Source organism: Solanum lycopersicum, chromosome 3 (genome assembly GCF_036512215.1).
Source record: "Solanum lycopersicum chromosome 3, SLM_r2.1".
In the NCBI taxonomy this organism is placed as follows: Eukaryota; Viridiplantae; Streptophyta; class Magnoliopsida; order Solanales; family Solanaceae; genus Solanum; species Solanum lycopersicum.
Genome location: NC_090802.1, coordinates 66,724,511 through 66,749,887, shown reverse-complemented (window position 1 = coordinate 66,749,887; position 25,377 = coordinate 66,724,511). Strand labels below are relative to the sequence as shown.

At 35.3% G+C, this 25,377-nt stretch overlaps 3 protein-coding genes and 1 long non-coding RNA gene across 5 annotated transcripts; 2 read left to right on the top strand and 2 right to left on the bottom strand.

Moving 5' to 3' along the window:
* Nucleotides 1-1,234: 1,234 nt before the first annotated feature.
* On the bottom strand, nt 1,235-4,994 carry LOC101253472 (tRNA N(3)-methylcytidine methyltransferase trm141-like). The gene is made up of 9 exons (XM_004236335.5): nt 4,705-4,994; nt 4,360-4,449; nt 4,180-4,284; nt 3,046-3,153; nt 2,824-2,895; nt 2,669-2,719; nt 2,290-2,352; nt 2,079-2,203; nt 1,235-1,682 (listed from the first exon to the last, which is right to left on the bottom strand). The coding sequence occupies exons 1-9, from the start codon at nt 4,894-4,896 to the stop codon at nt 1,649-1,651; spliced, it is 840 nt and encodes a 279-aa protein (XP_004236383.2). The 5' UTR covers nt 4,897-4,994; the 3' UTR covers nt 1,235-1,648.
* On the top strand, nt 1,555-2,980 carry LOC138347377 (uncharacterized). Its single transcript, XR_011220254.1, has 3 exons — nt 1,555-1,692; nt 2,585-2,794; nt 2,883-2,980. It is a non-coding gene; the product is annotated as an uncharacterized lncRNA (long non-coding RNA).
* Nucleotides 4,995-6,511: 1,517 nt separating the features above from the next.
* Nucleotides 6,512-24,948, bottom strand: LOC101261598 (uncharacterized). Of its 2 annotated transcripts, XR_003246173.2 has the most exons (11): nt 24,604-24,948; nt 22,981-23,500; nt 21,055-21,202; nt 19,594-19,704; nt 18,863-18,968; nt 16,554-16,772; nt 14,548-14,617; nt 13,581-13,735; nt 13,003-13,160; nt 11,497-11,563; nt 10,223-10,604 (listed from the first exon to the last, which is right to left on the bottom strand). XR_003246173.2 is itself a non-coding variant. In XM_004235532.5 (10 exons), the coding sequence occupies exons 1-10, from the start codon at nt 24,757-24,759 to the stop codon at nt 10,474-10,476; spliced, it is 1,683 nt and encodes a 560-aa protein (XP_004235580.1). In that variant the 5' UTR covers nt 24,760-24,948; the 3' UTR covers nt 6,512-10,473. The 2 variants fall into 2 exon arrangements, 1 of the variants encoding a protein (XP_004235580.1); XM_004235532.5 differs by lacking the exon at nt 13,003-13,160 and having other exon boundaries at nt 6,512-10,604.
* On the top strand, nt 6,635-7,403 carry LOC101261307 (mitochondrial import inner membrane translocase subunit TIM23-1). Its single transcript, XM_004235531.5, has one exon. The coding sequence runs from the start codon at nt 6,635-6,637 to the stop codon at nt 7,205-7,207; it is 573 nt and encodes a 190-aa protein (XP_004235579.1). The 3' UTR covers nt 7,208-7,403.
* Nucleotides 24,949-25,377: the final 429 nt, after the last annotated feature.

Here is a 25,377-nt window from a genome sequence, read left to right as displayed (position 1 = left end):
ATTTTACTCTTATCTTTTAATATTTTTTCTAAAATAATTTTTCTTTCAAATAAAAAATTATTCAAATAAATTAAAAATAGAGTAGAAATATAAGAGAGGAGGAGGAAGAGACAAGTCAGTGTGGTGAAGTCAAGATATATACGTAATCGACTTCATTTTTTTATTTATTTTTATGTATAAAAATGAGACTTCATAATGTTCTAGACTTTTCTTTTCTGAAAAGGTTAACGTGTAAGAATTGAACTAATGGCTCTATATCATTGGCCAAAGGAAATAAGATAAACTTTGAAAATAAAGAGAAACAACAAAAATATTATAAACATAACACGTCAAAGGTTACAATCAAAGAATTGATTACATAAAGAAGAAAAAAAGGGCTATTTTTTAAAGAATCCAATGGAAATGTTACAAGGAAGCAAAGAGTAGGTTTTACTTTGCTTGGCTTAATAAAGAAGGGCTTTTAGATTAAAGATGGTAGGTCAATAACCAAGTTTGGTAAAATAGTTCGATTATTTTAAAATTATATTGAGAAATTCTGTTATTTTTGTTAATTTTATTTTTAATATTCGAATTCAAAATATCTTTATTGTTACTTTGTATAACTTTGCTGGATGAGACATAAAGGTGTTAATTTTTTTTTCTTTTACCTGAGCTTTGGATTACGATTACCGCACAATTTGGGTGATAGTTAAATATATTTTTAAAAATATTTGATTACTTTTAGAGGGTGAAAAGTACAGGGTTAGTATTTTTCCTAAAAAGGGTAACATGATGGACGTGGAAAGAAAAGATAAGTCTTTTTCTTTTAATTATTTAGAGAGTGTGTTTTTATTTCAATAGATATATAGATAGTAGAATAAATAAATTGAAATTAAAAAAAAATCGTTACACCTTACCCTATAGATGTGAAACAAAAAAGCTATTTTCGAAAGACTTTACCTTCGTAAAACAAAACATTTGACAAAATTAATTTACATACCAACCTTTTTTTTCCGCCTCCCGTTTTATAGGAGCTATAGCCTATAGGAGAAAATGAAACAACATTTATATTATTATGTTCAAGTATATAGAAAATATAAAAACATTGAATAATCTTCTAAATATTAATACTTTAATTGAAGAATATCTCTCTAGCACAACAAAAGAGATACACTACATGAAAAAAAAAATCTAAATCCCTTTGGGTGGTAGGTGTGTTTGGTATATAATACAAGATATTTTTATATTTTCCACCAAGAGGAGAAAAATCACTTCTTGCTATTATGTATCGAAGTCATATTCAACCAACACTTGGACATTAATACCAAACTCAGTACTAAATATTTCAATACATTACTGGTTTGCAAATATGTTATCAATCTTTGATCAACTGTTTTTCTGGAAAAATGTTCACTCTACAACCAAAAATAAGAAAACATTTTCCAGGAAAAATAACTTCTCTTGTACCAAATATACTCTTCATCACTACTTCTCGACTTCAGGTCAAGTATATACTCACAGCTTTACAAGCCTCATCAATGGTGTCTGCTCTACAATACAAACTTCAGAGTTCAGGATTTAGGATCCAGGGGACAAACGGCGTGCATCATCTAAGTTTTTGGATTATCGACTTTGAATCAACGATGAAAGAGGAGAAGAAAACTCGTAATCATGAACGACCAAATATGCCACGTATCCAGCGCCTAACCATATGTAAGCACATTTTAAGGCACAGGAGAGTGAAAAATCTTGAATTCTTAGGTTCAGAATACAAAAGTTTTAGGAGGCAGTAGTCTAGTAGAGCATTTAACAGAGCAAATACATGTGAATATATCAATATACTACTACCAAAGTAATGCTTTTCTACGATCATTCATCTTACATTTCCTCCGAAACTAGGTACCCATGTCCAATATCTAACTTAATTTCGGTAGATATCAATAGAACAAAGATCTATTGAAGTAAATAAGCTTAATTATTCAGAAAAACTAATGACAACAAGGATGATCTCTACTTTGTTGATTAAAGAAATCATGTTCCCTTTTTAATAGAAGATGATAGTACAATCAGTCAAGGAAAAGGAATCAAAAGAGATATACCTCTGCATGGTAATATTCTGAGAATGGTTCGTAATTTCCTTGCAGTACGTGTTAATATCCACAATTGCAAAACCAGCACTTTGAAACAAGGTTGACGCGTAAGTCTCGGAAAAGTAAAACGAACACTGAGACCATAATTACAGGATTTGATTAAAGTTGATATAACAGTGGGACATCATGTATAACCCAACAAACCCGGAAAAATACTTACAGTTCCATCTCCTCGGAAGTAAAAGTTCTCACTAATCATCTGGTTTCTGTCATGCAGTTTCACCTGAAACATTCGTAGCGTAAATTCCATGACAAAAAATTGCTTGCAGTTCCAGACTCGAAGAACAGTGAAGAAATACCTAATCTTAGCCTTCAACAATTTATAAGATGAATGACTATACATATCCATTTTCTCTCTTTTAGACCCCTGGGAAAAGAAATTGCTTTTTTTTTCTTGTCTCATGTATTTCATACGTTCAACCTATTTCATGTTAAGCATGTAACTCTGCTTTCAGGAAAAGAAGAAGCTAGACATGGGGAATTCTCTCGCGTCATCATTTATATATGAAGGTTCAAAGGCTACACATACAGGGCTTTACCTGAGCAGAATCACCAACTGCATAATCTCGTAAAAGAATGTGACCATTTGGCTGCAAAATGAGATTGCAATAGCATAGCACACCCATTAAATTATCAAATAATAGAGAAAGAAAAAAGAAAATGAGGTAAGACATCTCCATAGCTCATGTATTACCTTTAGTACTTGCTTACAGTTCTCCAGAATTGAAGCCATCTTGCATGGTGAAACTGCAGACAATGTAAATATCTACTTAAAGGAGTTAGATGCTCATGTAGGCATACATTTTTCCCGAAGGAAGGATATATGGTTTATTAAATTGCTTTTAGGTGAACACTATGCTTTAATCACTTAATACATATTCAGATATGATTATCATTACTTACTCCCTTCACTTACCAAGGTTACAACATCAACGGTAAAAGGCATGACATTAGCACAGAGATCATCCATTGCAGCATCACAGACAAAGACATTAATCTTTTCTGAACTGTAATTTGCATGCGACTGCATCATATATGATAAAGAGACTTAGGAGTTTGCACGGGACTCCATCATATAGGATAAGTAGCTTTACGCCACAATCATGTCATAGAAAAGCAAGGATTATACTTTTGAGTTTGTTGTACGATAGAGAACAAGCATAGTTCCTCAGACATATTAATTAAATGCAAGAAATCCGATGCTGTTTTTCGTAGCAGTCCAAGAGGTTAACAGACTTATCAAATGGAAGCTCACAAATTTGAAGAACAAAAATTGAAATTACAGAGAGTCATCGAGAGAACAATGTAGATGCTCAATGAAATCCTAAGCAAATTACAGTAAATGCAATGCAGGTGAAATATTGTAAACTTAAATGCAAATGACAAAGTGATGAATAAGAAATGAGATATTTTAAGTTTGCTGATCTTAACAAGTAGACTAATTTAATGGAAGCTAAAAAAAATCAGAGAAAAGAAACTGATATAGCAGCTAATCTAAGATAAAACGACCAGTGTACTGACTGAGATCCCAACAAGATTACAGGCAATGCAATAGGCGTAAAGTAACCATAACACTTAAAATACTTTTACTACTGGTAATGATTTTAGAAAGTTGCAGATGAAAGATCTCAAAGATGTGAAAAAATTCCTCTACGCAAAAGAAGAACATTTAGATATGATCGACATAGAGTTCCATTGAGGACCTTACTCTTTCAGCAGTAAATTGTAGCATTTTTCGGATGATGAGTCGTGTCAAATCTACTTACTTTTCATACGACTCATACCATATTGGAAGGACTCCTTAGCCGTTAAACAGTGACAGAGCAAATACCAACAAATTCCAAAATACTATAACTTGTAGCCAAAAGCCAGGGGTAACACTGCGTTCACACCACCCTCCCCAGATCGAATTCGTGAGATTACACTGTTGTTGTAGTATAACTTGTAGCTAAAAGCTGATTCTTTACGAATATTTGTTCAACGTCTAGGGAATAGTATGATTAAATTAGGTTACTATTGATGAAAGCATAACATAAGAAAGTTGACAAACCTTAAAGAGGGTTACTGCTTTAGCTGAGAAATCACAGGCGTGAACATAGAGCTTCGGAAACGTAGCTATGAGAGGAAAAATCGTATTACCCGCTCCACAGCCCACCTGCCAATATCTAGTCAGTTGAACTCAGGGAAATACTACTACAGTAAGATGCATTTACAGCACCAGTGAAATTACCTCTAGAACAACCTTCCCATTGGAAGATTCAATTTCATCATCAAAATATCTTCCCCAATCCTTCTCTAAGTAGTGTCGGTCCTTGAAAAACTGCCCAAAGTGCAAATGTACGTCACTGAATTCAAAATTATAAAAGAGCAGCTCGGTGCACTAAAAACTCCCAGTATACACAGGGTCCAGGGAAGAACTGAACTATAAGATCTATGCAACCTTACCTTGCATTTCTGCAAGAGGCTGTTTACCTGGTCCCGGTCACATTACAAACAACTTTACCAGTTACTCGAGATAACATCGAAGATTTGAATTTCTTTTTAAACTTGTTTTGACAAGGCCGGAGCTTAATACCTTGTTTTTGTGGAGCTTGTAGAACTTATCCCAGTACTGTTGAGACCTTCTGCTGTAATGGTGGTTTACACTCTGGCTGTAAAATGAAGTCTGACATCGAATACTCAAATGTCTCCGGCGTACACGTGGCGCTGAAATACCTTGCCACTTCGCCGGCGACACCGTAACCGGAGGAGCACCGGCTGCATGCATTTTTACGCCACCCAAATCCCCCACGCTTACGGTTGGTTGTTAGGAGATTTTGGATGAAGTAAGCTAAAACGACGACGTACATGTGATACGACAGTGAAAACGACCACGTAGGACTGTGACAGCTGTTATTTTCACCTAAAACACCCTTAAGTATTTGGGTTGTCTAATTTCATCCTCTAATATACAATTACACATAAAATGGTAGTCCAAGTTTTGTTTGGTCACTTTTGGTTTTCAACCAACAAAACAAAAAGAGAACTTAAACAAGAAAACAATTTCATAAGGGAAAAACTTTTTTTTGTTTCCTATTTATTATTGTTTTAGTTACGGTTATATTTAAAATATTTAATTTTTAATTATATAATATGTGTAGTTTTTATTCTTTGATTAACAAAATTTAAAGTCAATCAAAGATTTGTTATATATCTTAAGAAGAGAAATTGAAATATTTTGATTTATGTTACATTAATTTCATCTTGAATTATACAATTTAACATGATACTTTAATCATTATATGTAGCAACATTTTCATTTAGATCAATAATCTCACTTATTCTGTCCATCATAAAATCTGATAATTACTTAAATAAAATAACCATTTATTTTATTTTTCTTGCTATAGATCATTCTACAAACACCACAAAAAAATATAAATCTTTTTGAACATGAAAAGAAAAGTGAAATCATTGTTTGATTTTTATCATAAAGTCCTCACACACATATTTTTAAATACTTCGATCAATCACCAATAAGATTATATCCCTAGGGGTCTGTTACGAGCAGAAGTTCTCTTGCTAGTGGAAGTAAGAGTAGCAGGGTTAGGACCGCATATAAATATAATAGGGGAAAGCCATTTTATTTCCTAGAAATTTGTCCGATTGGGAAAGCCAGAACTCTTATAAACCAACTTGATAAAGGATAGTGATAGGGACAGTCTCAATACCACTGAAAGTGCAATAGTCCTTCAAGCAAGGGATTTGGGCAAACAAAGTCCTTACTCGTATTCCACCAACAACTCGCGTATCGTATAGAGCTTTTTTCTATCCTTTTCGCATAGACTTGCTTCGCACCTGTGTCAAAAGCCAGTTGAGTTTTACTCTTCAGTAAGAATGATAAAGCATTTCGCAAGCTTGAATCCCTATCATGCTCTTTGTCAAGCACACCTACATGTAGTATACAGGATCTTGAGGTACCTCAAAAGTTAACTTGGCAAAGAAATTGATCAAGAAAGATCTTTTGTTCTTCTTATATATAAGATCGTGATTGGATCCGAATATATTTGATAAAAAAAATAATCTTATCCTTTGAGAATAATAAAAAATGAACTATTTTTTAATATACAATATAAATAATCTCTTGTCGAATAATGTAAGTACAAGCCTTAAACCAGATGGACCATTTATGTCAAAAACTCTAATATCAGAGGTGGGATGCGAATATTAAATAGAACGCTTTCTTAATTCCCCACTACACGAGATTCGAGAATAAACTAGTCACTGGAAATTGAACCGGTCAAAGTCCAAGTTTTAGAAACCGGTTCAGCAAACCCTCAAATTAACGCGCCGACCTAAACCGGATTTTTAATGAAAAACTCGCCGTAATTAAACGCAGCCACATTCTGGAAAAGTGTAATAATAAAGAAGAAAAAAGGAACGAATTTTCTCCTCTTGGGTTCTCTGCGATCGGAAAAATAGCAAAACCCTAGCTCAAAGCCCTAGAACAAATCAGGAGGGAGCCCATGGCGTATCAACACCAATCATCTAATCACACCGGAGACAACGACGACGGCAAGAATCGACGGCTCTATAACCCTTACCAAGACCTACAAGTTCCAAGCAAAACACTTTACAAGCTTCCTACCTCACCTGAGTTTCTGTTTCAGGAAGAATCTATTGCCCAGCGTAGATCATGGGGAGAGAATTTGACTTATTACACTGGTATCGGTTATCTCTCTGGGGCCGTTGCTGGCGCTGGTAAAGGATTTGTTGAAGGTGTGAAAGCTTCGGAGCCTGGTGATACTATGAAGCTCAGGATCAATAGAATCCTGAATGCGTCGGGTCATACGGGCCGGAAGTTTGGAAATCGAGCTGGTGTTATTGGGTTGCTTTATGCTGGGATGGAGAGTGGAATGGTTGCTATTAGGGATACGGATGATGTTATCAATAGCGTGGTTGCTGGCTTGGGGACTGGTGCGTTCTACAGGGCGGCTTCGGGGCTGAGGTCAGCTGCCGTGGCTGGAGTTATTGGTGGCGTCGTTGTTGGCTTGGGAGTGACTGGAAAACAGGCGCTAAAACGATACGTACCGATCTGAGATTTGTGCTGTGGTTTGCTTTTGGATTTATGACCTCAATCTTGATAGCTGTTATTTGTTTCAAAAATTTTGATAATACCTTGAGAAATTGTGTTCTCGCACTGCCCAGTAATGTAATTTGGCATGGAAGTGCATGCTTTCTAGATATATTTTAACAATTTTATTGAATATATATTCTGAAACTAGGCTTAGAGGAGATCTTCTCTTGAATAAGGTTGAAAGAAACTGAATCTTGATATGATTGTTTCATTACTTATTTTGTTGTTTGTGTTGACAGATTTATGCAGATGATAGAATGCGTTTTTTTGGGTGTTTAGATCTTTTTTCTTGTGTTACTGTATTAAAGTGTGTGCTCTTGATGGCAAGCACCAGCTAGTGGATGGAAATTAGTTGTGGTTCTCATGAATAAAACTGTTCCAGTTATTAATTGCATGTGTATGTATATGCTTTTTGAAGTATCTGTGGAAAGACTCGAGGCACCAAGTAGCTGAATGTCCCTGTTGTTTAAATGTTTCTGGCTGTCTCGTTTCCAGCTCTTTGTACTGCCATATGATGTTTGGGTAATTGCGCAAGGGCTTTGAGTTCCATGCTGCTGATAAGCAATGGATGGAACTTTGAAATGATCCTGAGTTCCACCCCTTCTGATGGCATTATTTATCAATGATTGTTGTCAAGACTGCTAAGATTGTGTTCGACTTAGATATATTTATATCTATATATGCTAAATGGTAAGCAATAATAAGAAGAGTAGTTTTGATTTTCTGCTTTATGGAGGAGTTAATTGTCATTTTGGAGGAAAAAATTACCATCTTTTCGTTCACTATACTGACCTACATATTTCCATATTGTCTATATGTTTTTGGTTGTCTCAGATCCAACTCTTTGTACTGCCACATGATGTTTGGGTAATTGCGCAAGGGCTTTGAGTTTCATGCCATTAATATCTAAAGGATGGAACTTTGAAATGATACTGAGTTTTCACCCGTTCTGATGGCAGTTTTTATCAATGATTGTTGTGAAGTGCTTGAATTTTATTTGCTACTGCTGCTAAGGTAGTGCTAGACATAGATATCTCTCTCTATATTTACTAAAATGTCAAGTGTTAAGAAGTGTAGTTTTGATCCTCTGTTTTATGGAGGAGCTGAATGATATCTTGGAGGAAAAAAATACCACCTTTCTTTCACTTTACCTCCATATTTACCTGTTGTCTATATGTTTTTGGTTCTCTTTGTTTTAAGCTCTTTGTTACTGCCATATGATGTTTGGGTAATTGCGCAAGGGCTTTGAGTTTCATGCCTTGGATAAGCTAAGGATGGGACTTTGAAAGGATTCTGAGTTTTCACCCCTTCTGATGGCAGTTTTTATCAATAATTTTTAAGTGACTGAATTTCATGTGCTAGTGCTCTGCTAAGATTGTGTTAGATTTCATTCTGAAAAAGATTGTGTTAAACTTTGGATATGAAAAAGAGTGTTAAGACTTGGAAATAGGATAAAGAGGAAGAATTTGTTTTGATGTCATTTTCTACTAAAACATTTGCTTGTCTTTTGGTTCTTTTGTTTCCAGCTTGTGTTTGGCTACCGTTTCCTTGGTTTTTGTCTTTTTTGTATTTGAGGTTCTTTATCACAATACCACCACCAATTAGTTGCAACTCTCAGTTGCTCCAACACTTCTCAGCCAATCTTTATTTCCTCCCTCTTGCCAGATTCCCCCTCTTCTCCCCCTTCCCCCAAGTCACTTCATATCACCACAACCTTGGTTGACACCTTCTCTGGCTGTGACAGTTCCCCGCAAACTATTCCTACACAATATCACTGTCCCATTCTTTGTACTGCTCATTCGATCTCTCTCATGTAAAGGTCCTTGCAGTGTTCAAAGGGATACAAGAGACTGAAGTGGTCCTTGGATTGGAGTATTACCCTCTCAGATTCTGTTATGAAAATGCTATGAGAGGCCATGTATGTTCACACACCATGTAGCATAGAAGATGTTTAGCAGACTTGACACAATGAGATATTCGGGAGAAGAAACAAGCCTTTAGTACTTACCACTTAGAGCAGATTATGCGTATGCAACATACGTTGTGTGTTATGTCATCTGTTCTTAGATTTTGAATTTGATTGATATTGGACTAAAGAAAGTATAGTTTTTCTTTCAGTGGTTTTACATAAGCATTCCTGTTTTTGTTTTCTTTAGAGTTGATTGTGAAATCGGAGCAGAAAGCCATCAACTTCACTTTAATTTGATTTAGTGGTCTATGTCTTCGCATGGTGGAAGTTCCTGCTCGAATTTAAGTTCAAATCAGAGATGTTAATAACTTCCTCTGTTGGGCTATGTGTCAAATATTTTTCATTTGATTTTTATCTTTACTAGATTTCTTGACAATTCAGGGATCTTTTTCCATTGTGTCAATTCATTTACATTGGGTTAATGATTTTGAAAAATATAGTGAGCGAAGATGAAATCACACATATAAATCCGGAGGGAGTAATGAGAAATATCTCATTCCAAAATGAATTGTCATTAAACTTAACTACTAGTATGGTGACACTTGCAATTTTGAAGTACACCCAAACTTCTTCCTAATGGCAGAGTTTATTTAGATAATTTTTTGTTGTATTGTCTTACATGATACAACATGATACAAAATATACTACATAAAGGTGGGTTCTTACAGTAGCTTTCAAAAATCATTAACAATTTTCCAGAGTCTGGTAACTGCAGTAAATCAGCTGCTCCCACTACTCAACTCCATTCAGACATCCTAAAAGAAAAAACTCAAATTTGCCTTTGACTAAGAAAAAAATGAACATAAAAAGGTGGTTAGTGTTACTATGATATTGCTATTTTTACTTTCTTAGTTGAGACACAGTTGAAATTTGAAAGAAATTGGCTTCGTTATCTTTCACGCCCCGTTTATCCAACCTGATCCTATATTAGGCATCGTTGACATACTACGTAGATAGACACACAACTACTTATAGGCGCCAATATCTATTTGGTGCTGAGCATTATCGAAGAGTCGACAACAGTTGGTATTTCTTCATAACTAGAATCTATAAGTTTACACATTCTTACACAGTTTAACTTATGAGTACATGTTTTGAGTTGAGTTTACAGGGAAAAATGGCAAGACAGATTCGATCTTTGGTACAACTTGCAAAGAGCAGTAATAGCCCCTTTGCAAAGCTATGGATTCTGAACTACCACGGAGCTACTCGTTGCATTCATGTTTGCAGCAGCAGACTCCCTTGCTTCACGCGGACTCTCACTTTTGAAAGCTTGAAATCACGTGCGCGGCAGCGGATTCCCTTGCTTCGCGCGGACTCTCACAGATCTTGCTTCTACTGACAACTTTGGAATCAGCAGCTCTTACAATGACCTTGGCAAGAAATCCACCTTAACAGGGGCAAACACTGACAAAGATTAGCCCAACATCGCGAGACATCTTAGAATTGGAGTGCTCGGTTAATTGAGACGACAATAAGAAAGAAAAAACATTAGAAGTTAAGAGGTTTAACCAAGTCTACGACAAGCCTTCTAGTGGAGGGGCTATACCATTTGGCAATTGATAACTACATTGCCTGTAATACAGCCCCTTAACCAACTGCAAGATGGTAAAGGAACAATAGCTTCTCCCTGACAGAGCATCCCTCCCCTTGTTTTCCTACTTGCATATCCCACCATGAAAGCAATATAGTGTTAAATATTGTATAATTAGATAGCTTGAGTTGAATCGCCAAATCCTCATAATTAGGCAATCAGGAGATAGTGTAATATTTTTATCAGTTTCTTACCTTAATACCTTTTTTGTAACCACTATTTAATCCCATTAGCTTGAGGGAATAATTAAGACACTAATTTCCAAATTCTCTTCTCTTTTCCTACTAATTTCTCACCAAGAAAAAAGAGTGTCTCCACAAGGATAGACTACTTTCTTGACGCCTTATATTCTCCATGCTCCAGTTGTCCAGTACTAGGTGTATAGGGGTGTGTTACGTCCAACATTGGTTGAGGGAATGAGTTGTGATCTCTCCTTACAAGGTCACGAGCAATCGTTCCCTCATGAGCGCTATTGAGGTTAAGTTAGGCCGAGGATCCATTGATTCATCAAAATCAAACAAATACGAAAAATTTGGATGGAAAATGGTCAAAAGTTTAGAATATAATTTTTTCCTAGGCTAGATCTCATCAAATGTCCAATCATTTCCATCAATAGACAATAGCATGTATCCTAATTGATATAAAATATATAGACTTTTGAGGAACATGCAAAGCTTTAACATCTTACCCTCAAGTGGAAAGACTTGATATGTTGGCAATACCCAATTATTCCTGCAGCAGAATTGATCCAGTTGCTGCTGACATAGAATTCAAACATAAATGCATGTGTTTTACAATCATCCAACAAGTATAAATTGGATCAAAGAAGAAAACACACTAATACTTTTAGATAGGAATGTGAAATTACATCATTTCTAAAGCATTTGTGGGAGAATTACATTCATCTTTTATGTATTTGCTAGACAACTAATATAACCAAATACTATATTTATTTATTTTTTGAGAATTATAAACCAAATACTATATTTGTAAATAAACATTATACAAATATATCTTTTGAATAGATTTTTGGCTTAGATGAATATGAATATACTTCACTTGACTTCTTCAGTTTCCTACATGTTAAGCAAAGTGACTCAGTTTCTTGCACTCTTATTAACCTTGACATACACTAGTATTGTATTGGTGCTGTCCCTCATCAATAAAATGTTCATTAATCAAATATAAATACATTCCACTTGACTTTCTCAGTCTGCTGATCGCCTCAAGCTCATAGATACACACTTTAATTAAGCTACGGTCAAAAACAAGCATCGAATAATGTCAGAGTGGTTTTCTTTTCCTATGGAGTGAATGCGTTTTTTCCCTTGATAAGAATAATGTCAGAGTGGTCGACTTGGAGGGGTTTACAGCCTTGGGATAGCCCTAACCACACATGAGCTGTTCATTTAGTTTGAAAACCATAACCCGAAATATAATTTGGACACCAAGCATAAGGTTGACCCTGGAATCTATGAGATGATTTGGCTTAAGAAAATGATGGAGGAACTAAAGAGGTCAAACTGGACCAAATAAGTAAGGAAGATTTCAGATTCTTAGGAATTAGATCAGAATTATGGCTCAACTCTTGGATCATCTAAAATTAACATACTGGAAAATACTGCCATCTTCTTTTCAAGTCATGAGTCAAGTATTATCAGCTGAACTAGTTTAGCAAACACAGCTAGCCCAAAATTTTACATGTAAAACAGTGAATTGATTTCGGGAAGAAATAACCAGTTGAAAGTTTTCACTATGCCATACGCTGACCCAATACAAAATTTTATACAAGGAACAAAAAAATGCATGCAAGTCAAAACAAGTACTTCCATCTTTCTTAGTTCAATAAAACAAGCATGTCTAATATGTGTCTCAATAATGACTTCCGATATATTGGAAAGGAAATCTTACAAATATCAAACATGAAGAAAATTTCCAACAACAGAGGACGAACTGAAGACATTTGAACGATAGCAAAATGGAAAGAATAGCAGCCTTCTACAACATAGTTTTCACCTTTCAATAGCTTATCTGGGGAAAGGGATACTATGGTATGGGAGAAAGATATCAAAGGGCTGTTCTTCTCTGTTAGTTCAGCATATAAGGACCTAAACTTATCAAATCTTCAGTAGGAAAGTTGCTCGTGGAAGACGATTTAGAAAACAAAAGTTCCTTATAAAGTGAACTATTTTACCTGACTTTTGGCAAAGGAAGCAGCATAGACCCCTGAGAATCTGAACAAAAGAAGTTTTACATATGCTCTAGATGCTTCTTATATGGGGAGCAAGCTAAGACATAACCATCTTCTTTTACATGCAAGTGACAGATCAGCTATGGAAGATGTTCATCAGCCTGAGAAAGATTAGGTAGGTGAAGCCAGAGAGCATAAAAGGAGAAGATATGGAATTGTCCCAGCATGTTTTTGGTGGACAGCATGGAGAGAAATAAATAAAAGATGTTTCGAGGACAAGCAGAGCAATTTGCAGAGGTTCAAGACGAATTGCTTAGCTCTTTATTACTTTTGGTTTAAACAGGAACTGTTAGCTCAAATAGAAGATTACTTTGATGTTCTAAAGTATTTGTAGGAAAAGCAACAAATAGGTGATCTAGTTGTAAGTTGTAATACTTTTAAAGGGGGACAACATATTCTGATGTAGTATACATGTGGATATAGAGATTAACAGTTACCATTCTCAAGAAGAAAAATAAGACAGACCGAAAATAAGGAAAGCGAAAAAAAATAATGTGTCAAATTTGGATGCCTCATCTTGCCTGACATTGGTTTTGCAAAGTAAGAATAGCCTCGGACAATCTTTTTCCCTTGCTATATTGAATAGTACATGAGTCTTCTACCAGTTGATTGGCACTGTCTTCATCTTCTTTACACATGTCATTACAGACATCTTTAAGAGCTTCATTTTCACCCCCTGCATACATATTAAGTAGGAAATCATGCTGACAGTTCCCAGTCCAATTGTATTAGACTGCTGCTATTCAACTGAAAAGTCTCCCGAAGGCTGACATAAAGTATCATAATGGGTATTGAAACATCAAATATTAGCAACAGATAATGTCACCTGTCATAAGAGAAAAGGTACCACAATAGTTTCTGCCCATTCTTTTTCTCAGTTCCAATTAAAGTGACACAAAACTGTCAGCAATTTCTAATAAAAGATTTTCCTTTCGTTATTTATCATTTTTTTAAGAAACAAATAGGTCTTGATTTATCTCATTAAATTTTGAAACTTATCAAAAATGCAACTTTTAGATACATGTTGGGCTGCGTCTCTAAAAGGAACAGACTTTGATTGAAGATAACTAGTTGAGGAATAATCAAATTTTCTTTCCTTCTTTGAAGAACAAAATACTACTGTCGTGGCAGGAAAACAAGAAAAACAAACCCTTACCAACTCGTAAGGAACAATATGATCCTTGAAAAAGAGCAAACAGGAAAACAAACACGAGAAGGCAAGTTTCATTTCTGATTTTTTCAAGTTGTAAATAAAAAGATAGATAGCAATACAAGAATATACGAGAACAAAAAAAGAAAAAGAAAAAAACTGATGATACATGGAACCTTCAACTGGCAGTTTGTTGCTTTTCAACTCATTCTTACAGCCGCACACGGCACATCAATCTATGTAATGCCTTAAAGGAAACAAAAGAACTTCCTGTCTTGTAAAAATCTAATATTCATTGATTCAGATGAAACACGCTAGCAATGGAGAAAAGATCGTACCGTTTAATTCTGCCTGAATAGTTTTATTACACAAAGCAATCTCGTCTTCCAAAATGCGTAGCTGATAATGCTGAAAGTAATATAGGAAGAAAGTGAATATCTCAAAATTTGACGGCACATTAAGGGCCTAAATCATAATCCACAGTTTTCTACCATTTCTATCACCATATCGAGAAAACTAAAAATGTGAACTTCCTTAAACCTTCACACAGATGGTCTTCCATGTCCAATGTTGAGCATGAACAGGAACACCACCACCCCTATCATACACAGCACGCAAAAATAGAAATACATAAGAAATAGAAAAGTGGGAGTGGAACAGCTACCATTATGGGTTGTGGCATTGGGCTCATTTCCAACAACTTACCCGGGTCTTCTTGTAAGTGCACAGTTCAAAGCAGTACATGTCTCGAATGAATTTCCGGAGAAAAAAATGAGAAAAGACGGACGATGCAACGTCTTCCCTTAACAGTATTCCCACCTACATCATGTCACTGTTCAAGGTGCAGAAACAACTAGACAAATCAGAATGTCCTTCCTCTGGACCTCTGGAGGGGGAACAATGAAGGCCAAAAGATCCATCTAGTGAGTGGTAAAATGTGCTTATGCCAAAGCAACAGGGAGTACTGGGAATTAGAGAGTTGTAGAAGCACAACAAGAGTCCGCTAATGAAATGGTGGTGGAAATATGCTCAAGAATTAGCAAGCTTATGGGAAGAGGTTGTGACTGCCAAATACGGGAGTCGGGACAAAAGGAAAACAAAACAGAATACATGGAGTTGGACCTTGGAAGTATGATTACAACCTGAAAGATGAATTCTTTCAAGAGGTGTCCTTCAGGACAGGAAATGGCAAAACATTCAAAATTCTGGTAGGACAGGTGGCTTAACAATCAACCCCTCAGAACCTCCCATTCTAACCTCTATCACTTAGCTTCTGACCCAGACTCTTCAGTGGCACAAAACAGAGTAGGTGAAATATAAGTTCCTCACTTCAGGAGGAACATATAGGACTGGGAACTAAATGAGCTTACTGATTTATTTAAAGTACTTGAAGGAGTTTCAATGTATCCTCTAGTCCCAGATAGCTTAAGATGGAGTAGCTCTGGAAAAGGAATCCAAACTATGAAGGATATAGTAGGCTGTGCACATCAAATGGAACGATAGATTAATGGGCTTGGAAACTAAATTAAGAGACCAAAATCCCAACCAAAGTCAAATGCTTCTCATGGGCAACCCTCAAACTCAGGACAACTAACAGGAGGAATTTCCAGTTGATTCCTCAAGTTGGTTAACAGACGCTTCATGCAGGAAACAAATAACTATTAAAATAAAATCTAAACCTGAGGGAAAAGAAAACAGTTTTCTTATCAATTAGAAGGAAGAAAGGATTTGCTCGTCCTGGGAAACGAAGTATACTTAAATGAGCAAGAAGTAACCAGGTATAGGAAAAGGGGCAGTAGGCTCAAAGGAAACGGGGCCTTTTTGTTTAAGGGCTGCTCGCCTTTTGAATAAGATTTTCATAAAAAGATGGTCTCTCGGCTTTTTATCAATATGAGGTGATCTTAACATGGTATATAAGACTCGTGATTCAGGCAATCCAATACTCCAAGTGTAAGGCGGAAGCCCCCAAAAATGTTTTTCAAAAAATGGGTGATTAAAAGATTGAATTACTATGCCTATCTTGGTGGTCGTGAGATGAAGGGAACATTCTTGAAAACGAGTCGAGAGTTCGTCAAGGAAAATTGGGGGAAAAAAATCATCGAAAGGGAATAGGATATCAGTCACTTGTCAGATCAACTAGGGCAAATTCTCTTTTTAGGAGGTCCAGAAAATGTAATACCCAAAGTTTCATTTGCAAATTCAGATCCAACATTAACAATTTTTTCAAAAGTGAAACGAGCAGCCATATTTATTAACCATAGAATCAAGGATTGTCAACATGCAAACTAGAAATGGCATGCACCTAGGAAGACGTAGGAAGAGTAGCATTATCAGAGGCAGTTACCAGTTTCTCTCTTTTCCAGCGAAGAACAGTCAAGGCAGATTGTGATATTGCATATTCCTTTGAAGCCAAAGTGGTTACTCCATCCACAGATTGTTGAGAACCCAACTGAGACAGGCCTACTGCAGACACTCCTTGCATAGTTCTTCTTTTCGCTTCAACAATCTTTTCATCATTGAAATCAGTAATGCACAACTTAATCATGGGTGGAGCCACATTTTCCTGTCAACGTGCTCATATTGAATACTCACAAACATTTTCGTCCATAAAATTGACTCTGAAAGCATGATGTGATAACAAAACTTGCAGGTAATTCAAAGTTATTACTCAGAAATTATTACTTCCTCCGTTTTAATTTGTTTGACTGTTTTGACTTGGCATGGAGTTTAAAAAAGTAATGAGGACTATTGAATCCTGTGATTTGAACTACAGATTCTACACTACCAAATGCACTTTAATCTTGTAGTCTTAAACACGTCACGCGGAAAAGGATAAAAACTGTCCTTAACCGTAATAAAGATTCCCTCCTTCCACCTTATGGTTCAAAAATGGCCTCAATTTTATTTTTAGGGCTAAAAATGCCCTTTTACTAAGAAAGCATAACATGGCATAGTCCAGTCATTTAATCAAACAAGAGGCCTTTTAACTTAAAATGAGTAGTTATTTCATTTTTTATCAATTAAGTTATCATGAATTCAATGTTTTTTTCAAGATAAGGTGGGGGACTAGACTTCGTGGTGGACGGTGGTGGACAAATAGAGGAAATTTGATGTTTGGGCATGTGAAGAGAAGATTTACGTATGCCCAAGTGAGCATTGACTTGCTTTTTTAGAAGTTTGGAGCATCTTATATGCTTCTTTTTCCTCCTAGTTTTATTTATTACTAGTCTCTAGACTAGATGTGGGTTGCCCGTATGTTTCATTTCAATTGAACTTTAAAACCATATGTAAGTAATGAATAATTGAAATTTTTGAAGGAAACTACAACATTTTGTAAGCTATACATAATCAATTGAATTGGTGTCATTTGTTTTCTATGTAGCTAATAGCAATATAATATTTAGGATGACACTTTTCTTGTTTTTTGATACTTCAGCGACACATAGTTTAAAAGTAAACTTAAGCAACCTATCACGGGTTATGTTTGTAAATGTCTCACTGTCTAAAAACTTGTGTCTTGTCTTTTGGAATTTTCTATGTAGCTAATAGCAATATAATATTTAGGATTACACTTTTCTTGTTTTTTGATACTTCAGCGACACATAAACTTAAGCAACCTAACACGGGTTATGTTTGTAAATGTCTCACTGTCTAAAAACTTGTGTCTTGTCTTTTGGAAACTGCAGTAGACTCCTTTTTACACTCGCATAAATATCAAGAAGCTATTGCTTATCTGATGCAGTTAGTTGTCCTAGTGCACATGCTATTTCTGGGCCACTACTCCTCCAAGCTCACATAGCTATCAACTTCTCCCAACTCCAAAGCTTTGGCATTGTCAAGCCTCCACATTTACAACCCTTTTCTTCCTCTTACTCTAAATATCTAAACAAATTCTTATGTTGGGTTGTTAGATTCTCGCTCGGGATAATCTTGTAGTCCTTACATAAACTTCTATCTCTCCTCCTAAGAAGTAGGTAGTCTATTTGGGTCTTAGCCACCGCACTACGGTAGGTCACCCAAGTGTTCCTCTTCTGAAAACTCAAGTTATAAATGACAAAGTCAACAACCTTTGCGCAATAACCCCCTCGTTCCTATCCCCGAAGTAGAAACCGCCATGCACATCATCGTAACCCCTCAAAGTGCTCCCTATATGACCACTAAAATCACCTCCCGTAAATGTCTTCTTGATGTGTGGGATACCTCTCACAACCTCATCCGAATCCTCCCAAAACCACTTCTTGAACTTGTCGTCCAAACCCTTATGCACTGTGTCAAAGTTCAGACCTCCCACAGCTAGTCTAATAGGCATCATCCTATCATTCACCCTCTACTCCATTCCACCATAAATAAACAAATAAATATGATAAAATATTACTATTAGATGGGAAAATAATTGAAGAAAGTTCCACATGTACTACATCAAACAGAAAAGAGCATATAAAGCACTAAAGGATTCATTTGGTGATAATAAGTGCTGAAAATTGTTATGATTTTATCTCAGCCTGAATGATAATCACATCAGTCATCCAAACGTACTTGATGAGGTCCACCAAGCCAATTGGATATACAAGTGATTTATCACCAGCTTTCTTTGAAAAAGGTGCATCTCTTGGAATTCCTTATAGTGTAGTTACTGTAGGAGTTAGTTTTCACCTGATTTACTTCTTTCTTACAGGAGCTACCTCCAACGTGTACATCATATGCATGGGCAGCTACCACTTCTACATTTAGATCTTGCAAGCCACTTGACAACTGCTCCCTGTGATGAGAATTCCATTTACAACAAAAAAGGAACTATGCTTAATATCCTCCTCACGATACTTTTAAAAGAGCAGAAACTAGATATATAGGAAATAAACAAGAAATTATCTGACCACCCACGTGCTTCTGCTGTACTTCAAAGGCAAAAGTAAGCAGGCCCAATGAAGCTAGTGTTTCAGGAGTAAAGGGTCCAACTAATTTGGGCCCAAATGAAGCAATACATAATTATTTCAACGCCCCAGGGAAAAGGGCCCAAACAAAGAACAAGGCCAAAAATACTACTTCTGACTGGAAGACTATTCACTTATTACATGCAAACCCTGTGCAGCTTCTATATACTGATACACATCATGCTAAACAGATTGCACCACCAGACAAAGCACAGGAAGACACTTGCAATGCCACCAGAATAGAAATATTATCGAGTTTGTGAAAATCTGTCAGAGAAAGATAATCATAGGATAGTTTCTACTGGAAGGAAAGCAGGTATGCTCCATCTTGGAGCACATTAATTGAGAATAAAAAGCATTTTCGCTGCAGAGACTAGAGGGCAATGTTCGACTAAACATTTTGCACCAAAAAAAGGAAAAGAAATAACAAAAGAAATCAGATGCAACTTCTACCTAGAATGCCAATTCGACAAAATCTCTCGGTAGGAAAGCAAGTGAAAATACTCAACAGCTGGAGCAACCGACCATCCACATGATTTTTTCTTGATTAAAGGACCCTGCAAGCTACTCCAGAAGAAGATTCAGGGGAAAATCAGTCATTTGTCGACATTGGAGCAATATTTATAATACTAAAAAATAAAATTTAAAACAATATTCATTTATGAAATGCAAAATTCAGCTTTTCTAACAGATTATGAAATAAACTAAGGAGGATGAAATGCAAAATTCAGCTTTTCTAACAGATTATGAAATAAACTAAGGAGAGATCAATTCCTTACAAAATTTGATCCTTAATCCATGAAATGCACTTATCAGGCTACTTAGCATATCAATAGATCAACATAATTGAATTATGCTCATACAAGTGCAAAATGATGTGATGAATACTATAGTTGAGTTCCAAGATAGAGGTGAATTCAAAAAAAGTATGGATGCCTCATTCGTTGTCACAATGCTGATAGAAGGGAGCTACGAACGCTGATGATACCATGTTTCTTTGTGATGCAGTTGAGACCCAACTGGATTAGGACAAGTTCTCATTTGGTTTCAGGTAGTGTTAGGTCATAAAATTAATTTGAGGAAGTGTGAGATTGTTCCTGTTCGAGAGGTGAATGACCTTGGATTGCTTGCTCGAGTATTGGATTGTAGGGTTGGGACTCTACCGACTACATACCTGGGAGTATCGTTAGGTACTTCGAGCAAGGATCATGCGGTGTGAAAACCGGGTTTTCAGAGTGTTGAAAAGAGACTAGCAGGGTGGCAGAAAAGATAAATGTCCAAAAGTATAACGAAGTGCTTATAAAGAGCACATTATCGAGCATACCAACTAACAACATGTCTTTGTTTCAGGCTCCAACTGTGGTCACTAAAAAGCTGGAAAAGATTCAGACAAGACTTCTTTGAGATGCTGCAAATGGGGCAAGAAAGTTTAACTTGGTGCGATGGAAGCCTGTCAAACTCCTACAAAATGAGAGGCGTTGGAATTAAAGATTTGATGCTACAATTCAATAAATTAGGGGGACACACGATGGAGAGACTTTTTGGGACTTGAGATTTAGAAGGGATTTTCAAGATTGGGCAGTGAATGAGCTTCAAATACTGTTAGCCTTATTGTATTAGACGATTGGATGGAATTTGTAGTGAATCATATTATGTAGAATCTTTACCTTTAAGTATATCACTTGAATACGCCTAGTTTGACCATGTTTATGAATGAAAATAATTTTACTTGATAAAAAATGCAAACTTGGATCTCCTACGAGCACATTAAAGATTTATATATTATGCATCAATATTGGTAACAAGACTCACATTTGACAAGAGATGTATTTGGTTTTAAAGGTCCAGTTTATTATTGTTTTTGCCGTTAATTTGTTGAAGCATGTACTTGAATATGTAGAGAAATGAACTAACCTTTCAATGATGTCGCGAATAGGAATCGTAAAGCCTTCATTCACCAACTTAGTGGATTGTACAAGATATAATCGCGTGGATGCTTTTTCTTTATCTAAGGAATATACAAGGTGGCTTTCTAGGACAACCAGATCACTTCTATTGATGCCTGTTTCAAATGCAAATTACATGAAATATTTAGTCCTTCTACATATATTACAGCACATAAACTGAAGTATTATGGCAATATTTCCAACATTACATCTGAAGCTGCCTTTGGCTAAGCAGAAAATATATGGTTGCTTAAAAGATAGGATATTATTCAGTATACTAGTAGCAGAGTTAATTACTTCAAAGAGATCAAAAGGCAGAAAAAGGTTACTAATCATGACTGATTCTAGTGGAATAAAAATAATTACAGATCAATCCAGCTAGCTACACAAAAAATCAAACCAAACTTGAGAGTATTTTTCAGACAAACAAAATAAATGTAAGGAAGATTCCTATAACTCAAAGATAGAGAACCCATGGGGGCAGTGACAGATCTAGAACACAACCAATGGATTCACGGGAACTCATTACCTTTTGCCCAGACCCCTATACACTAAAAATTTAAATATCAAGAAAAAAATGATTGTCAACTAAGTTATTATTGTAAATTAACTTGAGGTCTTTGTAGGTGGCAGAACCACAATTTTCACTAAGATTAAAAATGTAAAAGAGCAAACACACGAAGAAGTCAAGGAGATTCACCATCTCGTATATATTCATAAAAAATAATTTGACCTCTAGTCTTGGTGGAACATTTTTTTTTATAAAATTGAACTGAGACGGACTTAATTGGAACGACATGGACAGTGATGATTCATAAAACCACCTCAACTTCCTTGGTATTATGTAGTTGTGAACTTATCTGCGCTTCGCGCAGTTATGAAAGATGATAAGATATCATCTTTTAAAAATTAAATATTACTATACGTATCTCTCATTTCTATCTATCTGTATAAATATTTGGTTTGTTAGTAAACTTTCAACAAAATCGTGAGTTATATTTTGAAAGAAAAGAAATCATAGACTTACGATAATAAAAAGTTCATATAAAATATAAAATGAAGAGTAATTATAGAGAGAGCATAAAAAGAAAGTAAATAATACAACGTCATTTTTACAATCATAATCATTTAAAAAAAATGAGATCAATATACAAAATCTTCCGAGTTCTGGTCGACATATACTCCCATAAGTCAATCATCATTCAATAGTCTTCATCCTATTCTTCAAGTCAACCGAAGTATGAATATAATAAGCACCTTAACAAATTAAAATGCTAATATGATCATTATTGTCTCTATTTATAGGACTACGATTTGAAATAACAAATAATGTCATGAATAAGACATTAATTATTTTAGGTGTTATGATGATAACAGAATCGTACTAAAAGAAGATAAATGTAAGGTTGTAAGAATAATGAAAATTTCGTTCATCCTTTTATATCATGAATATATTTTATTTTTAATTTGGGAAAATGAGATAAAAGCTTAAAAATTTGACAAAATAGATAAATAATAATGATGGCCATTGAGAGGTGCCACATCACCGTTTTCATATTCTACTTTATAGAGAGAGAGAGAGAGAGAGATTGTAGTTAAAAGAAATAAAATGTAGTCATTGTAGCATTGAGTGACAGGTGCATGAAACATCTTTTCACAACATGAACCACAATGGACATCACTTCTCACAAACAAACCACAAGAACCACTTGCTTACTACTGATAGGCAGCACAAACAAACCAAAAGAACTACTTCCATAGTACTGATAGAATAAACAGGCACCACAGGAAAGATCAGTTCAAACCCAATTTGGTGGGAAGGAGAAAATCACTTCCAAAGGCAAATTTTGAGAACATAAAACTCTAGAATTGTGATTACTCATTAAGCATATACCTGTTGCTTCTGTGGCAGCGGAAAGCGCAAGATCTTGGAGCGATGATCCATCAGCATACTGAAGACTGGTTGAAAACATGTTAGCTTTTTTCTTTTTGCTTATGCACTTTGAATCAAAAAGATAACTTGAAGAGACATCAAGATGTTTCTCAATAATGGACCAAACTGCGCAGGTCATAGAACTATGCATGAGCAAGCAATTCTCCCTCCTTGAATCAATTAAGAATACAGCAACTTTGGAAGTAGGCCATTTCTGTGATAGCGGAACAACTTCTGCATCATCCAGCGTTGAAGATATATCACATGCCCTCATAATTTCCTTCTCAGTGAGTGAAAGTTGGCTTTCCAAATTGTCCACGTCTGTGTATACTGATCGATGCATTAATTTCATATATGTCATCAAAGTTGGTTTCAGAACTACAGCTAATTGGCAAAATGATGCAAAATTAAGAAACTCTATTTTCTGATCTTGATGTTGCTTCCTGTAGTAGTAGTTGTAGAGAAACACAACAGCACCCACCTGCCAACATCAGCAGCCAGTAGAAGAATGGATTAAGTAACATAACAAACATACCATAGCGCTTGCAAGAAGGTATCTCACTAACCAAAAAATATCATGACCTTTATTACTCAACTTCCATACCATGCTTGAGTATTCTAGCTCACTGATTAATCTAAATTCAATCATAATGCAGCTCACTTCCCCTAGAATCATTTACATAGAATCCACCCATCCCCATCACAGAAGATCTTTCCCCAAAGTCAATTGCATGAGATATAGAAGTTTAGAGTATACAGATGAAAAGAAAAATGTGTAATGGATAAGTTTGTGTTTAATGTTAGATTTAAAACCACATGTAATATTCTAAACTCGCACACTTCTGCAGTTATTAAATACTCAAAAGTAATAAGAAGATGAAGGCCTGGAAGCCTAAAATGACAACTTTATCAAACAAATTGATGTATGGACATACTAGAAGAGATACGATAAGCAATAAGATTATGCATGAGAAGGTGGGAGTGGCTTCTGTGCTAAACAAGATGAGGGAAGTGGGAGTGAGACGGTTTGGACATGTGAAAGAGGTGTGAGAGGTTGGCTATAGCAGGTCTAAGGAGGGGTAGAGGTCGACTGAAAAAGAATTAGCAGAAGTGATTAGACAGCAAAACATGACGCATCTTTAATTCACAGAGGACATGACTCTAGACAGAAAAGGTATGGAGGTTGACGATAAAGGGTACAAAGGTAGACAAGTGTTGTCGTACTTTCATGTGTGAGAGGCAGTGGGTCAGTTTCCTCTTCTCAATTTTTCCTTATTTAGTAGTATTAGATGATACTCAGGTAGTATCTTTTTCTTCAATTTTCACTACTACATGTTGCTTCATTTCCACTGTTTATCTTGTTATCATTTTCCTTTCAATCCCTTCTATTACACCAAATAGTCTAAAACTTCAGAGATTCCATACACATTCTATTAAAGCATAGAAACCTCACACAGAGTTCTTGTCGAGAAATCTTTCAATTTTACTCAGTGAATTCAATTGCAAAAAAAAAAGATCAAATTGAATTAATCAAATAAAAACATATCAAATGAATGAACAGAGAAAATAAAAAGCTACAAGTACCTGTTTAGCCATGGATTTTTGTTGATAAAGTGTCGGAACTTCCTTTGATTTGCAAGAACTACGCCCTAACAACGGCTCCACCATACATTCCAGCAACGCATCAACTACTTCCTCTGTCGCACACATCTTCTCCGTCACCTCCATTTTTTCCGTCATCTGATTCTAGTTCTAGTTCTAGATTTTAGTTGATAGATCAAAAATCAATGATCGAAAACGTGAATTCCAATCAAAAATGCAATGGGCATGCAAAGAAGCATGGGGTTTAACGCCCTGTGATATTTGGGGGGAAGTTGGATTTTTCCTTTTTTCTTTCAGGGTGTTAAAAAAATCTCACAAGAAAAAGTCACTTTTACCCTACTAATATATGTCTAATATATGTTATTTTTTATTTTAATTTATTATTTTTATGTTCGTTTAAAACTAAATTTTAAATTGTTTTTTAATGCAGTATATAATATAATTAAATTTTAGTATTATAAAATATATTTAATATGTTTTTAAATTAAAATTTTATTTCAAATCAAAAATAAATTAAAATAAAGGAATTAGAAATTTTATTTTGTTATATGTCTGTAGAAACAAAAAAACATAGAAGAAAATTGCTCAATGGTACGATATTTGAAAATTTTAATTGGATAATTATAATTTTTGGATACGTGTATAAGTAAACATATAATAATTAACTAGTCAATATATTTATAAGGGATAATTGTATATAATAGCAAATTAATAATTTAAAATAAATGGAGTAGCTACTGTTTGATTTAATTGTGC

Coding starts and splice junctions, on each gene's coding strand:
- LOC101253472 (XM_004236335.5), bottom strand. CDS start 4,896: ATGCATGCAGCCGGTGCTCCTCCGGTTACGGTGTCGCCGGCGAAGTGG. Junction 2,896..3,045: donor CCGTTGATGTTGTAACCTTG/GTAAGTGAAGGG, acceptor TCCTTTAAGTAG/ATATTTACATTGTCTGCAGT. Junction 1,683..2,078: donor CAGAATATTACCATGCAGAG/GTATATCTCTTT, acceptor ACATATGGTTAG/GCGCTGGATACGTGGCATAT.
- LOC101261307 (XM_004235531.5), top strand. CDS start 6,635: ATGGCGTATCAACACCAATCATCTAATCACACCGGAGACAACGACGAC.
- LOC101261598 (XM_004235532.5), bottom strand. CDS start 24,759: ATGACGGAAAAAATGGAGGTGACGGAGAAGATGTGTGCGACAGAGGAA. Junction 19,705..21,054: donor ATTCGCGACATCATTGAAAG/GTTAGTTCATTT, acceptor CTTCTGGAGTAG/CTTGCAGGGTCCTTTAATCA. Junction 11,564..13,580: donor CTTTGCAAAACCAATGTCAG/GCAAGATGAGGC, acceptor CTATGTCAGCAG/CAACTGGATCAATTCTGCTG.